General features: G+C 43.1%; 1 protein-coding gene across 1 annotated transcript in view; it reads right to left on the bottom strand.

Annotated features, from left to right (window-relative positions):
• The window catches only part of Syn2 (synapsin II), a 138908-nt gene that overhangs the window by 41897 nt on the left and 78856 nt on the right, over nt 1-18155 (bottom strand). The window contains exons 2-4 of the mRNA XM_052174586.1: nt 5491-5548; nt 4234-4325; nt 2036-2192 (exon numbers count right to left, since the gene is read on the bottom strand). Coding sequence (XP_052030546.1) covers nt 2036-2192; nt 4234-4325; nt 5491-5548 — 307 coding nt within the window. The remainder of the gene's footprint in view (nt 1-2035; nt 2193-4233; nt 4326-5490; nt 5549-18155) is intronic.

The following is an 18155-nucleotide window of genomic DNA, read 5'->3' as shown; positions in this document are numbered from 1 at the left end:
GCCAGAACTATTTCTTCTGAAGATCTATGGCTGGCCAGGACAGTTTGGGGTAGAGCAGAGTCATTACTCAGTGTCCTTCCAGAGCAGGGCACAGCCTTCTCTAGTCCACTGGATATTTCTCCTCACGTCAAGAGCACCTACACTAAGAAATTTAAGAAACACAAGCCAATGTTCTCATATCAGAGGGGTCCTCTGTCATTAAATGTGTACACTTCTACTGACAAGCTGAGAACATGTAAGTTGTCACTTGTGTGGCAGCTGCTTAGTGACACCACAGGGAGAACTTGGTGTGTGGCCAACAAGCCCTGTTGTTCCCATGCAAGGCCAAAGGCAACGTTCTGGGATTATGAATGGGTGAGAATGTGACCCCTCACCAGCTCCCAGGTCTCATGAGGGATATCTTCGTTCCTCCCTCAGCCTCTGCCACAGTTTAGGAAAAGAAGCACAGGACCATTTTCTTGGGTGGGGGGAGGGTCTCATATCAGGAAACTATAATAATTACATTGGCAAAATAATAGCATATATAGTATTAATTACAGTTTGTAGACACATGAGACAGTTTGTCACAGGGTTAGATCATTAAATTACTCAGTTAAAGCTGACACCAGTAGCATCACCCTGAGTAGCTAAGAGAGAACTAAATTATGACAGGAAGTGGGGAAGGGATGTGTTACAGCATATTTCAGGAGGGCGGTCATGTAACTAAGGAGAAATGGGCAGTTCCCAGAAAAATATTTGATAAATACCTCATATGTGTTTTCTGAGATAGGCAGCATGCTGGAATCATACCACCCTTTTAGCATCTCTTTGCAGAACAGTAGAATTCCAGATGTCACAGGCAGGCCACACACAGGGAAAAGCTGCAAGTGAGGTAGCCCAGGAACCCAACCCCTCCTTAACCACAGCAGCTCTCAGCCCTCGTCCACACCTCTTCCTCCCACACTGGAAGAGAACAGGAAAGCTGCCCATTTGAGTGTAAAAAAACAACAAAGTCAAGAACAGAGTCAGTGGGCCTGTATGGTTATAGAATAGCCCTCCAGCTCCCAGAATGAATGGGTTTAAGGTTCTAAAATGTCACAATAAGCCTGGTGAACCCTGCCAATCTAGCATGTGTGAAATTTGATTTTTGAAAAACAAGAAGATGAAGAGGATATGATTAGAGACAAGCATTTCCTTCCGTGAGGCCAGCCTGGGGCAGCAGAGCTAGCCGAGGGGAGTACCCAGGCCTCCCAGCCCCTCATGCCTCATTCATTCAATACTTAGTCTAAAAGTTTCCACAGTCCTCCAAGGTTTCTAGACTGACTGTGGAAGAAGGAATCAAGCCAAGTCTTCTTCACTTCAAGTGAGAGGCAGTATGACTTACAGAAATCCTGGCTCTGTAAGTTTAGCAAGTGACTTGATCCTTCCTGGGTCTTATTTCTCTATACAAAGTAAAAATAATAATACCTCCCTGGTAAGCTTATCATGAAGATTAAATGAAATTACATAGAACAATCTCAGAAGGTGGCACCATACGGAAAGAGGTTTCATGCTTCTTTTCTTTTCTTTTCTTTTCTTTTCTTTTCTTTTCTTTTCTTTTTTCCTCCCATGAAAGGTTAGGACTTGACTACCTCAAAGGAAACTTCCAACTTACATTTACTGTGTGATTCATGCATGTGTGGAAGAATCTGACTTTGAGGTTGTTGAAATACTGGTAGAACTGTCTCTAACATTCTTTGGAGTTGAATTTCTCTACTAGCTTTTGGCCTTTCTAACAGTTTACACATTTTAAAAGGCAAGAGGCAGGCACTTTTACCACTGTAGCCCCTGGTCAAGGAAAGACCTACAGACATAAAGGATTTTCATCACAGGATCTCTGTGCAGCATGGTAGAAAAGTCAAAGGTCTACTCTGAGCAAAATCATGTAACCCATGACATCTAACAATATGCTACTGTGATGGCCTGCCCCATCCAGACTCCCAGCTGACAAGCCTCTCAGATCTTCTCAGTCGGTGCTACTATTGGAGTGTTGGAGGCACTCTGGAGGCATGCTTACCACCCATGGCTTGTCACAGAAGTTGTAAATGGACTCCAGTGAGTTGATGCTGGGGAGGCCTGCATACTGCATGCCAATGACCAGGTGGCGGAAGTCTTCATTCTCCGCCATGCCAAATGCATGCTGTCGGATGAGCACAAAGTCTGGTCTGAAAGACCTGGTAAGAATACAGAGTCGTTTCCGTTAATTAACACCTCAAGTAACACCTTTTCAAAGCCTGAGACAGAGAAGAGATGTCAATGACCACCCAGTCCATGGCCCCTGTGTTATCATTATTCCTGTCTGGATGGGTAATGAACTAGCACTATACTTTCCAAAGATCTGAGAACTATGTTTCTGAATCTCTCCCATTCCTTCAGACTAAATCCTATATTTTTCTAGCATACAAATACTCAAAGGAAGGAAAAGACAGTTTTAGGTCCCCACCCCTTAAGTGGTTCTCTGTCCTCACTGGGTAGCATGAAATTCTGAGGTGCCTGTGGTTCCAGAGTTGTGCTCCAATCAGGCCCTGGAAGACCATACTACTACCAGATTTCTGTTCTTAATATACTGTTCAATTCCTTAAAGCTGCTCCTTAAAATAGGCAATGCCCTCATCAGGCCCCAGGAGAGCAAGGAGCTAGGCTGGCTGAGGGCAGATGCCAAACTTCCCAATGTTATTCTTCCAAAACGGACGCTAGGGAGGGGTGCAAATATTTTTCGCAGAACTGAGGTTGAGCAACGGAGCTGCAGGAAACACTGAAGAGTACGGAATGTTCCCATGCATAGGAAAGCTCTCCTGGTTTCACCTCTAGCCAGCAAAGCTCCTAGCTATAGCCGCTTTAAAGGACTAGGTTGCCTGTCTTCATGCCCTATCGTTAGAGACCTTCCCAGAGAGGCAGTTTGTGGCAGCATCTGCCCCAAGGCTCTGCAGCTCAGCATTTGACACCATGTACAATGACCTACCTGGTCCTCTGCCCAGGCACCCATCCAACTCCCACCTACAGATCCAACCCAACCCAGCTCAGAGATTGACTCTAGTAGTGAGGGTTAGAGGCACTTTCCTCAGTCATTCAAAGCTTATTACCAAGATGGTATAACATCTGCTTAGGGTATTCTGACCTTATATGAAGCCCTGATACCCCCAATTAGTCCTTTTCTGTTGGACACTGAAGCCCAGCTGCATCCCTGACAGCAAATCCCAACCTTTTATCCCGGTTATGATACTCATTCAAGTTACCTGTTGGCACCTGCCTTGGAGTCCCACTGCTCTTCCTTCTGTCACCACCTGCCTGTGTGTGCATCTCTATGATGCCTTACCTGCCTATGTATGCATCTCCACAATATGTTCAACCAGTGATGGAGATGTCTCTCTGTCTGTCGTGGATCTACCTTAGTTTGCCTCAAACCTGAATGGACATCTGCTTTACCTATGTTCTTCTTCAGAGTCCAGAATGGGCAAGCCTACTTTCCTTCTGTTAGGTCTCAGTCATATCCAGTCTGGTCTTTCCTGCCACTGACCCAGATTCTGTTGGACACTAGACTCCTAGGGGTCCAGGGTCCTGTGACTGAGGTGAGGTAAGAATGTTATTCTCTCCTGGAACTTGGAACTTATTTCTGAAAACCTAAAGCAATATAATCTTCTGGGCAGATGGAAAGCATTTCTCCCATCTGGAATTCTCATTCCCTCCATGAAAGAATTTCTCAGACCAAGGTGCTCAGGACAGCACCTGGTATGGAGTGCTCAGGACCTGGTCATTTCCTTCCATCTACAATGTCTATCTCAATAGTAGATTTTCCTGTCAGACACAGGAGTCGTTGGGAATGAGAAATAAAGACAGGATACAGGGATGAGCATCAAAAGAGGCAGTCAGAGCAGGGCTTTGTCATCAACTCTGAGTGAATCCAAGCAAATCAGTATAAATAGGAAGGTAGAGTATTTTTAAATGTTTTAAAAAACAACAGGACCTGGTTTTCCAGGGGTACTATTTGGAGAGATAAAAGCACAAACCAACCCTGACTTTAGGGTAGGTAGCAATTCTAATAATCCAGTTACCTCTAAGTGAGTCTATGAAACTTAAGGTTGCTTTCTCTACTGTTGGACTAAGCTGCCTTCTCTAGCTCTTCCATGTAACACATAGTGTAATTATCTCAAGTTGACTTGAAACCACCACATCCGGTCAGAGGGGACAGCAACGCTAAGAACAGAAAGGCCCTTACCGGACAACCTTTGTGCCATTCCGGAGTACCTGCATGTCCACAGCATAGGTTCCATCTGCATGGGCCACCAGGTTAAGCTCTGAAAATTCTGCCTGGAATAACAGTACACAGTGAGTCTTGGTTCTCACATAGCAGCCATAGACCAAATGTCTATTTAGTTTCTATGTTTTTCATATCCATTAGATTTCACCCAATATTCAAAGAAACTCTTTGAATCAGGTGCTAGAGAGATTTCTCCCCATCTGTCAAAGGAGAAAACTACCTAAGTCACATGACTTTTCAGAACAAACAAAACCTCTCATTGTGTCTTCTAATTCCCAGCTCAGCATCCCTTGAACCTCTTTACAGAGACAGAATGTGACCAGGACAAGCATCTCCTTTCTTAGTCTCTGCTTAAAGCCCTGGGTTCTGGGTTAGGCTACTGGGTTTCTATCTCCCCTGTTCTTGACAGCAAGTCAAATGAGGTACTTGCCTTGCCTGGGTTTCCAGTTCTTCAGTCTACAACATAGGGATAGTTTTTATCAATCCAGTATGTTTAACAAGTTGCTTTAAGAATGGAATATAGACTAGGCATGGTGGTGTACCCCTTTAATCCTTGCTTTCTGGAAGCAGAGGTAGGCTGATGTCTGTAAGTCTAAATCAAGTTCCAGAACAGCCAGAGCCACTTAGTGAGCTAATGTTGCAAAAATAAACAAATAACAGTAGTAATAGGTAGGAAAATATCCTATTATTCTGTAAATTCTAACATAGAGACAAGAATAACTTCTGTTATTACTTAGAAAAGATGTTATTGAAACAGGACATCTCACAAAGGACATAATTTTCTATTACATGGACAAGAGGCAGAGGAAGGCAGATAACAAACAAACAACCTTTCAAATTTCCTATAAAAACAATGGGATGTTCTTTTTGAGGTTCTCTCTGAAGTGTACCCCCAGGGTAAGAGTAGGCAATGAACCTAAGACATGTGTGCACCCAGAATCATACTGTCACCAACAGCATGGGGGTAAGGTCAGTAGCCTAGGAAGACAATCAATCCTCCAAGCCTTCCTCAGCTTGGGAACCCTGCACTTCAAGAGGCCATTGAAAACCACATTGTTTGCCTCTGAACCAACATCTGAGCTGTCAAGTCAAGGAAATAAATGAAAAGTCCTATAACAGGAGATACACTTTCGAGAACCTAGTGGGGGACAGGGGACAGAAAGAGACAGTTCACTCTGGGATCATGGAGAGCACGTGAGGCTTCATGCTGATTACCTGTTCCACCTTGATGTCATAATCTCCAAGGATTTTTTTTCCCCGAAAGCACTTGGCCCTAGAGAAAGGGAGAAGGGCACACGAATTAGTTTTGTGCAAGTGTGTAAACTCAGACATGCAATCTCCTCAATAAGAGAACTATAGCAGATGGACCCCAGACTGATAGCTAGGGGACTTGGGATCAGGCTCTTGATTTGCTACTGATTGCCATAAAGTCCCAAGCAAGCCACTTCCCACTTCCTTTTAGCACCAATTTACCCACCTGAAAAATAATCCACAGTACCCTTTCACTTTCAACTTATTATTTCATGATCTAATCTCCTATGTTACACACACACACACACACACACACACACAGAGAGAGAGAGAGAGAGAGAGAGAGAGAGAGAGAGAGAGAGGAGAGAGAGAAGAGAGAGTATATGTGTGTGTCTAGAAATAGGAATTTCTTCCATACTGTTCTTGGTAAAGACTAGGTCAATCTTACACACCTCTGATATATCCTTGTCTTCTAACCCCATGTTTCACTCTATTTATAGCTGTCATCAACCTGTAGACTTTTAGGATTTAAAGAAATCCCTATGGACAGGGTTGCATTCAGTTGAGTTGTTGGCTGAGGGGGTGTCCCATGGAGATCCCCGACAAGCAGGTTGATGCTAGGACAGATGGTTACTCCCTGCAAACAGACAGTAAGGTCCCGCTACAAAGGACAACATCTACCATCTGTGAACCATCGAGCCTTCACCCTTATGTTCTAGTCACTTTGGGGCGGGATGGTATTCTGCGGGTGACAGAAAGAATCATGACCACCAACTGGAGCACAAAACCTTTGGCCTACAAACTGTCCCGTCTGCAAGAAGTGCTGGAGCGATCATGGCACTGACCTTGTAGAAGTGGCCAACCAATGTCTAATTTAACTTAAGGCCCACTCCAGGAGAGGAAGCATACATCTAACACTGTTCGGATGACTAAGAACCAGAGACCTAGGGTAGAGCCAAACAAGATATGTCTTTAAAAAAATATATCAATGAAATGATTCCCAGTGGTATTCTGGTACACTCACAGACCAGGGTCCCTTCTGGTCATCATCAGATAGGCTTCCTCCAGCAGCCGGCAGGCGTAGATGCAGAGACCTACAGTCAAACTTGAGAAGAAAGTCTAAATTGGTGATCTCCACTGGGTCTCCACCCATGGAGCTTGAGGAATCCCCCAGAAGAGGTGAGGAAAGATTATAGGATCAGAGGGAATGGAGGACACCACTGAAGCCCTAGGCAAGGCTCATCAGGGCTCAGAAGACTGACGTGGCAGGCACGGGCCTGCATGGGTCTGGGGCAGGACTTCTGTGTATATGTTTTTGCTATTAGCTTGGTGTTTCTGTGGAACTCCTAACCTTGGGAATGGCTATTGTCTCTTGGAGGCCTGCTCTTTTGTGATGGGAGATGGAGGGGAAGTAGATCTGGGGGAGAAGGGAGGTGACAGAGAACTGGGAGCTGGGAGGAGTGGAGGGAGGGGAAAGTGTGAAACTGTGGTTGGGATGTATTGTATGAGAGAAGAATCTTTATTATTATTATTTTTTACAGATGGCATCAGAACAGAAAGAACGAGAGAGAGAGAGAGAGAGAGAGAGAGAGAGAGAGAGGGAAAGGGAGAGGGAGAGAGAGAGGAGGGAGGGAGGGAGGAGAGAGAGAGAGAGAGAGAGAGAGAGAGAGAGAGAGAGAGAGAGAGAGAGAGAGAGATTGCTATTAACTCTTGATTTCTTCATACACATACCAGGAGAGCTAACAACCAAGGAAAGCAGCTACAACCAAGCATAAAATGTAGCCTGTATCACAGACACTCCTGGAAAACAAGGGATGCTGAGTCGTGCAGCCCAGTGTCTTCCCAATCTATCTGGGTTGAAAGGAACTTCACCCTATGCATTAATGGCATCAGGCCTGTGTGAGGAGACCACATTCTTGCACACAGTATATTCCTTCTTTCCTGCCTCTAATCTTCTGTCCCTCTGTAGGATTTTCTTCTCTGCTATTTGGGCTTTGTTCTCCGTTTATAAGAAGGGCCTGGGTGCCTGTGCCTAGTAGGCTAAACCATGCCTGCTTCCCCCTGTGCTCCATATTTCCACTGGCTTGTTCCATTGGAGGTTTTCTGAATCTCTTCTCAAAGTAAAGGAATACACCAATATTTTATTTTGCATTGTGTCCTGGGAGCTGTATGCTAGTTGCTTCTAAGAATATTTAATCCTCATAATGACTGACAGGGAGACAATTCTTTGAAACAAACAAAAAAAATGAAAATTCACAGAAAGTAAATGACACTTCCAAGGTCATTAGCAAGTTAGTGGCACAGCCCCCAGGACCCTGTGCAGCACCCCCATGCCACCCAACATCATCTTACTCTGCTGCTCTGTTCTTCCTGCTCTCCCACACCATGGAAACTGACTTACCACATGTGCTGTACCAATTTTTTTCTCATTTTTTCTTCTACTAAGAAGAGACTTAATGATGCTATAAGTACTTGTCCCACCACAAATACTTCCTTTCCTGGTTCCTGTCAACTTACTCAGGATGAGGCCAGGCTATTTCCTTTGCTCTATGGATTCTGGAACAGGCCGTTCTAGGAAGTTGTCGTTTGTGCTATCCAAGTCCCTGGCCACCCTGAAATTGCTCCTCTGAGGCACTGGGCCATCCTGGAGCTGGGTCACTAAGTCCAACCCCCACCTCTGCCCTAATTCCTTCCTAAGTTTCACATCAGCTGGCTTCCAGGACCCTGATCGACATTCGTAGCCCAGCATACCCCTGTGGCACATGCCACCCTCTTGACCGGTCTGTCTACACATGGCACTGTGACTGCTCTGCAGATACTGGACTCGACTATAATCGTAAGTCTTTGCTTACGATTATAGCAAGGCTGAACTAAAATAAGTGACCAACAAGATGGCTTTTCTTTGGTTGTTTACCTGCACTGCTATCACAAATGCTGCCTTGCTGTTTCCTCCTACCTTCGTGTCTCAAATAGCTTTTCTGTAAGATTAGTCTCAGAGACCGCATCAACAACCTTCATTCCCTGTGAAGGTTAGCACTTTCAAAGTATGTGCTCTGACATACTAGTTTCTCACAACTCTGTGAAGGAGTTAAGAGAGAGAATGCTTCCTGTCCATTGGACTGCTGGGGAAACGGAAACCCCAAACAGCTCAACAGCATGCAGACTCACAGAAAACATTGTCAGTTAAGCTGAGAACTGAAGGTTTGCATCCAGAGGCTACAACAAGCTGCCAAGTTTTCTAACTTGCTCATTTATTTTGTGGGTTTTGAACAGTGATACTGGGGTCTATTTATAGATCTTGGCTGGGTTCATCTGCTACTTCCTGCACCTGCCCATTGACCAAATTGGCAAATGGAACTGTTTTTATGCCTTTCCTCCACCCCAACCTCGCAAGCTATCCTAATGCCTTTTCCTTAAGGTGATTTGTCCTGTTGGAAATCTTAGTTTGTGTTTCCTGGTTCAGGGTCACTGAGTTTTCTTGGCTAAGCCACATTGTTACCATCAAAAAGAGCCAAGATGGCAACAGGCGAGCACACATCCCTCTTCTAGAGGATGAACACATTCTTGAAGCAACTGGCCCTTGGACATTCTGATTAGTTTTCTAGAAAAAACTTCATGGAATAATTTCCAAAACTTGTTAGCAAGTGACAGAAACACCTCCTGAACTTAAGGGGGCACTAGCAGGAAGCAGTGTGCTAGGACCCAGAGGACCATGCTCTGCAGCCTCAGTGTGGACTGGGAGTGCTGGCTGCACCCTCTCCTGGCTGTGTGACCTTTGGAAAGGATCCTACATTTAAACAAATAATAACGAAGTTGTTTCTATTGCTAAATTATTCAATCTATATTGAAAACAACATAAAAGGTGAAAGCGTAAACGGTCCATGTTTCCATTCATCTCTTACACATACTATCCCATTATCATTTGTCAGCATGCCCTCCCAGTGGGGTGGGGGTGTAAACACGACTGTGTGCTCTAAACACATATGGCATCTTGATACAAAAAATTTCTCGGGCCTTAATTTTCTCTCCAGAGTGTGTCTTAGTGACAGGCTTTTCCACGCACAGCAGTGGATCCCTGTAACGGCTGCATGAAGTGCTCTGTCCACATGGTGGCTTAATGGTGTTCACTGGCAGGTAGATCTCCATATTCTTGGCTTTGCTTCACTGGTGCTACATTTTGTAGAATTCCTGATGCAAGATATAGACACAGCTTTTTACAGAATTATCAAACTGCTTCCCACCCAAAGAAAAGATTATATCCCACTTCTTCCTCTTTGAAAGTTTGGGAAATGTATTTCACCTGCCTTGGTTTTCTCATACTATCCCTTATACAAGATGGAAACAGAGTAAGCACTTAGCATGGATTTTTGATTGGCAGTCTTATAAAATAATCCAGATTCATACCCTTGTGCTCAATCCTAAACAGAACCCAAGATGTACACCCTTGCAGCACAAACTAAAAATATCTGTGGTGCCTGCGTTGTCAATTTCCCCCCATTGTAACATTTTCTTAATAAGCCTAGCAGCTGAGGATCCATGGGAGTTTAACGGCTTGTAGCTTCCTTAACAGGCCAGGTAATAAACCATCTCCCCTTATTACTAAAATGAGCAGAGGCCTCTAGATATAACTCTTGTTATTCAAGGAAAAGAATATCTTTAGTGGTGGTGGGGGAGGGAAAAGATGGCTTGAGCCCAGAAATTTGAGATTAACCTGGGCAATATATTAAGACTTTATCTCAAAACAAAAGAAAACAAAACAAATGTGGGTGGGGGAGCTAATGACAAATCTAATAATTAGCAGTAAAGACTTGCTGAGAACCAAACACTAAATGCTTTATGTATTTTACCATATTTGATAATATCTGTCATGCAGATGTTATGAAGAGAATTATGGGTATGGAAGTGAGACAAGAGATAGTAACAGATGTGTATGAATATGGTCAGAACATATATACATGTGTGAAAGTTTTATACTGAAACCCATTCCTAGACATAACTACTATATACTCATAAAAATAAGTTTTAAAAAGGAAATGAAATCTGATGGAAGTGTTTTGGAAGCTCTGAAACCCTGTGAATTACAGTTAGAAAACACAGCAAATGTTGTTTATATTAATGTAACCAATGTGATTTCCTCATCTTCTGGACTATTACCATATGCGTTGTCTGCTCATGACATTTGGCTCAATGCAGGATCATCTAATACCACCTTTCAAAGGCAGTTGTCTAATAGTTGGATGCCTGCCCCATGAACACACTATCACTTCAGCTATCCCTTGTGTAAATCCCGGATTTTCCAGAATCTTTCAGATTTAAAATATTTACTCTGTTTTGTTGTGTGACTGCATGTTCTGAATTTAGGCCTATACAGTTATAATCACCATGTCTTAAATATCCAAATACTTATTCCATATCTCAGTTAGTGGGCTCACAATCAGGAGCTACCTACTCACTGAAGATGTTGGGAGTTCTGGTTTGTGGACAGCTGACATAGAAAAACAGAAGCCACTGTCACAACTGAAAGGACCCAGTTTTTTCTGAAGGCCTACATGTCTCTCCTCACCTGCCAGTGCCAGATTGTCATGTTCTTCTGCCTCTACCCTTCCACACAAGAATATATGCTTGCAAACCCTATCTATAGAGGCCAAAAAGTAGCCTCATCTAAATCCTCTCCAGATGACTGACATTTACACAAGAACCAAATTTAAAACTGAGAAGAACTGCTAACGAGTAATCGGTAAGCTCCAAAATGCTCATAGAAAATCTCCTAGAGCTTTGGAAATAGCCAAGGATTTAATAGATTCCTAGTACTTGTCTAGACATTTATCTCTAACCAAGTGCTTGTCTCTGCCTCTCAGTGACTTGTTCTTTTGACCAAACAGCACAAGCTTTTGAAAAACTGGAAATACAGGATTCCTGTTTACACACACACACACACACACACAGAGAGAGAGAGAGAGGGGGGGGGGTAAAATCCAGTCTGTAGGCCTGATCTGCTGAGTTTGTGAGTTCCTGCTGCCACCTACTGGAGAATTGTGCCTTGCAGTTTTAGCTTACTGCTTGGTGACCCCCACAATCTCTATTCCTCACTCCCCTTTTCTTCTGGTTGGGGGTGGGCCTTGAGAGCTTGAGGGTGTATCGCTTGTCTGACATGGTCAAGGCTCTGGGGCTCTATCCTTAGTACAACAAAGAGTAGCACTGGTATTTTGTTGTTTTAGATACTTCCTTTCTGTAACTTTATTCATTGTAAGACTGGGGTTAGAGTAGGGGGCCACATGTCCACAGCCTGCATGAGTAAGTCAGTGGTCAACCAGCTGGGTCACTTCTGTCCTTCCACCTTGGAGACTGAGGATCTGACTTGTGTCATCAGGTTTGATAGCAAGCACCTTTATCCACCCAATGGAGGCAGGAGCCATTAATTGTTTCTTCTAAAACACACACATCTGCAGAGAGCTCTCCCTAGAGAAATAACACGTTGCAACACACACAAAACCAGGCATGGGGTGTGTGTGTGTGTGCTGTGGTATGCCAGTAAATTCAGCAAGAACTTGCTGAGTAGCCAGAGGTAAGTGCAGGTGGGAGTGGTGAGAGGTGTTAGCCATTGCCAGGTAGACAAAAAAAAAAAAAAAAAAAAAAAAAGATCTACAGAAGACCAATATCAGTGAGTGCTAAGGTTCCTTACAAGTCTTAAGATCTAAAACTAACAATCATATTTCCACTTTTCAGTCTTCTCTTTATAAATATTTCACATTTAAAGCACACAATCACAACAACTACATAAAAACAAAAGGTTTGTATAGCTCAGAAAGTTTTCTCAACCTTCCAGGCACATAAATACGTTTCATTTTACAGATTAATGAGGAGACAAAAACAACCATACAAAATGGTGGTGCAGGAAATAAGCCACAGAAGCACCAACAGGGACCATGGAAACTCAAATGGAAAAGCAGTTCCGGCTCCTCCATTAGAGAAGTAGGGAAAGGCTTCCGAGCCTGCATGGTAACCTAAGGAAAACACAAACTGAACCGTGAAGGCGAAGGCTTGAGGAAGGGCTCCGGAAACAGCAGCTCACGTAGTCTTAGCAGAGAAACGGGCCCTCGTAGGTCAAGGTGAGTATGTGAGACTTAAGGGCCAGCTAAGATTGTGTGTGTGCACACACACAGCACTGAAGGAAGTCGGAAAGGAACTGTGGCAGTTGTAGGTGCTGGAACTGAAGTACCCTCTGCAAGAGTAACAAGTGCTCTTAACTACTGAGCCATCTCTCCAACCCCTAATTATATATATATATTTACTGCAGAAAATTTTAGCCTCAAAACTCAACACTATTTTGTCAGGCCTTCACATATTTGTTCCTGAGAAATATGAGGGTTTAAGGTTGTTTGCTTATTTGTTTGTTGGTAGACAGTGGCTGAGATAGCTCAGGCTGGCCTTGAACTCTTGATCTTCCTGCCTCCATTGGGTGCCAGGATTAACAGTGGTACCACCACACCTAGCTTTGGTTGAATATCCCAGAATTCATTGCCCTGCCCATTCTTCAGTATAACCTTTAGCTGGTAGATGATTTAACTTTATTGTGGCATAATATATAGCTAAACTTTCCATGTTAACCACACTATTGTAAATGCCCCACTCTATATTTTCACAACTCTTTCATCATCTGAACCAGAAACCACCCCTCTGTTCTTTCTGTCCTGAGAACCTGGAATCTTCTAGTTGTTTTCAGAACTTTCTACTCTAGGAAATTTTTTATGTATGAGACCATAACATGAGTAGGTCAGGGGTCAACCAGGTTGTCATCTCTTGAACGAAGTGAATAATTTCATTAATATCTTTACTGGGTCTTTGTTTAAGTTTTCCAAACTACTTCCAAAAACACTCTCCAAGATTTTAAGTAGTAAGGTGACATAGTCTGGTGAGGCGAAGATCTGAGAAACTATGCCAAGGCTAAAGGAACTGAATCAGGGATAAGGGCATCTGGGAGCCCATGTGACGTGGACTTCAGAGTGTGCTGTTCTACTGACACCCAGTTCTTGCCCAGCACTCACCTGACAACTCAGTCACTTGTTTGAGGGCTGGGGACTTGAGAGACTACCTGGGATATGATATGACATTGGTACTGAAAACCATGAAAGAATGGGACACAGAACTCCACTGCAAATGTCCTGGAACAGAGACCACAACTCAACCTTGAGAGTCAGGCTGGGCCTTATGTTAGTGAAGAGATTATTAACTCAAATTTGGATTTGGATAGGATGAATTTCTTTCAGTATATGGGAAAGTAACTGTTGTGGACATTTGATTTAGGAATAAGAAATTAAGAACAGGAAGACACTGGCACAGGCCTGGGTAAATGCAATGTTCGGGGGTTGGTTTTGTATCATTAATTCTATGAGTGAGTCATTGGATCAAATGGGCCAAGGACAGCACTGTTTAGATAGAGCAAGTGGACTGACAGATTAGTCAACATTCATATAATGATTTGGAAGAGAGTGCATGGGGAAACTGCCAAGTTTGCAGATGGCATTTAGTGTTCTCAGGGATTAAAATGCCAAGCTGATTAGGGGTAAACTGAACGAAGATGGGCACGTGGGCAGAAAAGTGGCAGAGGAGTTTTAATGTGACTAAGTGTAAGAAAACACATTTTGGGGAAATAAGACTCAGAATATTATTAACCGTTGTTCAACCAGAACCTGGTAAAATAGCCCAAATGGCAGAAAATTATTCCCTCAAGACAGAGAAATGAAAGAAAAAATGCTATCAGCAAGTGTGGGTATTGGGAAGTGAGCGCAGAGGGCTTCTCACTGCCCCACTCCATCTTGTCAAGCTGTGGTATTTAGTGATACAGTGTATTGTGTCTTGAAGGTAGAAATGAAAAGAAAAACAGAACCCAACGCAATAGCTATGGTTTTAGGAAATCCTTCCTCATACTGAAGGCATGAGTGTGGAGGGAGAGAAAGACTGGATGGCCAGATGTCACCCACTCTAACCTAATTTCATCCCTACAATATTTAGTGCCTCCTATGGCCAAGCCACCCCAGTGTTACTGATTTTCTGGAGGAATGAGTCCAAAATGACTTCACTGGCTTGCTAAAAATTATTAGTTAGTGGGTATCACAAGTTATGCTCTTTTGATGATCATGTTTAGAAGCTGGACATCTTTGTCTGACAGGCTGTGTGATAGACATTTTTGTAATCCAATGCCTGTTCTACTGTGTGGCATAAAGCAGACACTCAGAAAATGTTTACAAGATTATTGAATTGGTTGCAGCTTGACATCTGGATATTAATACTAGAGAGGGCAACCAGAGGCTCTACCAGACAGTCCTGAGCTTAAAAGCCACTGAGGATTTGCACTTCGTCCTTTTTTCCTGAGTTTATTAAATTCCTTCAAGTGAGCTTCAGGGGCTTTCAAGCCTGAGCTAGCAGATGAGACCCTGTAAGGAAAACATCGATCCCAAAGCTCTGAAAATAATAAATTTCCTATTAAGCGCCCAGTTGTGACTTCAGTTGGAAACAAATCAGTTTTCCTGAACAGATTTTCTGAAGACATCTATTTTGGGGAATAATTAAAGGATGCGGCCTTACAAGATAACAAGATTATCAAAATTAGGGAAAAAAATCTTTAACTCAGGAGAACATGTGATGGGAAGATTGGATGCATTTGTTTGTAATTATAGTGGAGCTACAAAACAGAATGCTTTGGAGTCATGGGACAGATTCTCTTTCCATGACTGGCTTATACAATTAAGCCAGCAATTTTCAAAAGATATGGATGTATTTAATGTAGGATAAACAGGGCTCCTGACATTGAGAAACTCCAGGTTTGCCTCCCATGGAGGGTTACAAATCATAGCAACAGTCACTGCCACTGTAGGTCACATTTCTGTCCTTCCACAGCAATCTAGACACCAAGAAATGCCCTGTGCCGTGACACACTACCACTCTATTTCAAACGCATGCCTGGCTGCGGGAACTGGGAGAAAGCACTCTTTTCTTTGGGTGCTTGTCCAGGACACACTTCTGTACTGGGCACTTGGCTTGGAAAGCAGAGGAAGAGGCTTTCTAGTCACCATTTGTCACATTAAAACCTGGATAAGCATGCATATCAGCTGCTACCTACCATCCGGTTACCCACCTATCACTTCCCAGTCACCACCACTGTGTATGTCCCTGTCCTCTGCAAAGACACACTGCCATCATTCTTTAGGGTCCCTATCTCTTCTTCCTACAGTAATTTCTTTTTTTTAAAGCCTAATATGAGGACCTGGAGATATGGCCTGGTGGTGAAGAGAACAGGCTGATCTTAGTTCCCTAACACCCAATGGCAGCTCAAAACCACCTGTAAATCCTGAAACTCAGGGGATCCAACATCTTTTTCTGACCTCTTCTGACACTGCATGCTCATAGTGCATAGACATACATGCAGGCCAAACACACACACACACACACACACACACACACACACATAAAATAAGTTTTTATTTAAAGAAAGCCTAATATGAAACCCAGCAACTTGTCTTTTTTTAAAAAAAAAAAAAAGATTTATTTTATTTATATGAGCACACTGTAGCTATTTCCAGACACACCAGAAGAGGGCACTGGATCCCTTTCAGATGGTTGTGAGCCACCAGGTGGTTGCTGGGAATTGAACTCAGGACCTTTGGAAGAGCAGTCAGTGCTCTTAACCACTGAGCCATCTTTCCAGCCTTCAACTTGTCATTTTAAGCAGACATGAACTACTGTCACTAGCTAAATTTACACATATTTATCTCTTTAGTGACACTTTTGGAATTTTGGTTTCTTTAAAAACACAGAAATAGTATAAAAATGTGTTTTTGTTTTAATCCCAGGTGTGGGGATAAGGGGCTGCTTCAGACTGTTCGCAGCAGTGGACCATAATTTGCCTCATGCTCTAGAAGTGTGATTTTGCCAGCTGCAAATAGTTTGTGTGACTGTGTGACAGTTGGAGTTCTGGGAACTTTTCAGAGGGTCTATAAATGCTAGAGCCCTGAGAGGTATGGTTGTTGGCTGTTGGCCTCAGTTTATTAGTAGGCATGCTCAAAGAAGAAACAATAGGAAAGAAATCAGATCCATGGATTTCTCCCCACCCCAACCCCATCCCTCTTTCTTTCCTATAGGGGGTGAAACTGGGGGTGGGTAGATAAAGGGTGTGAAAAAGAAGAACCCATGAAGCACAAAGACAGGCTACAAGTGTCCTCCTTCCCACCGTATCATGAACCTCATGAGGGTATGTGTGCTTCACAAAGAGCTTACATGTTCTATCGTTCAACAGCTCACCCTCACTCCCTTCTACGTTTTGTGACTCACACCTATGACAGATAATTTCATGTGTCAACTTGAGTAGGGTACTAGGTGCCTGGTTATTTGTTTAAGCAGTATTTCTTAACACGTGAAAGTGTTTTTTAATCAGATTAGCATTTGAATCAAGAGACCAAGTAAAGCATATTGTCTTCTATTTCTTTCTCACTGTGTGTGTGTGTGTGTGTGTGTGTGTGTGTGTGTGTTAGACTGTCACCAAGTTGCTTCTAAACACAGGATGAAACTTCTATTGGCTCACCAGTGTCTCCAGATTGCCAACTACAAATCTGAGAACTTTTTAATCTTTATATGTATGTGAGCCAATTCTGTTTCACTCTCTCTCTCTCTCTCTCTCTCTCTCTCTCTCTCTCTCTCTCTCTCTGTGTGTGTGTGTTTGTGTGTGTGTTTGTGAAACAGAGACAGAGATACAAAGAGACAGAAAGAGAGACAGACAGACAGAGGCAGATAGACAAGAGGCAAAAAGACAGAGATAAAGAACATTATAGCAAGAACTTTGCTGTTGTGGGAATTGCTATATTTATCTTATGCCCAGCTCAAACAAATGCAATAAACATTTACAATGAATACTTATTCTAACATATGACAGGGCTAAATTCTAACTTAATTGTTTTCTGTTTGCTTGTTTGTTTCTTTGGGTTTTTTTGGAAGGTGGGACAGGGCTAGTTGGTTCTTTAGAACAAACCTAGGGCATTGTATGTGCTTAGCTAGCACTCTACCATGAGGTACATCCCCAGCCCTTAACGTATTATTTCAGGTATAAATCAACATAGCAGTTAATGAAAGACTTTTATATTTTATTCTCATTATAACAAGAAGACGATCTCTTCTCATCTTTCTAAGAGAAAATTCTGCCTAGGAGCTTCTTACTTATTTATGAGGAACAGGCTCACAGAAAGGAAATGTTTGACTACCTCAAGATTTAACAATAGATCCAAGTCTAATAGCACACACCTGTCATCCCAGCACTCAGGAGGCAGAGTCCAAAAATTCACAAATTTGAAGACAGTGGGAAAAATAAGACTCTGTCTCAAAACAAAACAACAACAACAACAACACACCATCAAAAAGGCAGGATGTTGCTCATCTTGCCCTGTGTTAAACCTCTATCCTAGAGGGGGAAAAAACCTAACAGAGGCTGACCATGTTCCTTCCCATCCCTCTTTACAGGGAGAAGGCAATTCTCCCCAAAGCCAGACACTAAAGTTGGACAGAGATTCTGATTTCTGTTTAGAGCATTTGTGAAGCAAGGACAGGAAAAGGCCTAGCATTGCGGAGCGCAGTGAAGCTGG

This window comes from Apodemus sylvaticus, chromosome 2, assembly GCF_947179515.1.
Source record: "Apodemus sylvaticus chromosome 2, mApoSyl1.1, whole genome shotgun sequence".
NCBI lineage: Eukaryota > Metazoa > Chordata > Mammalia > Rodentia > Muridae > Apodemus > Apodemus sylvaticus.
The sequence above is the reverse complement of the archived record's forward strand: the minus strand, read 5'-3'. Positions and strand labels throughout refer to the sequence as shown.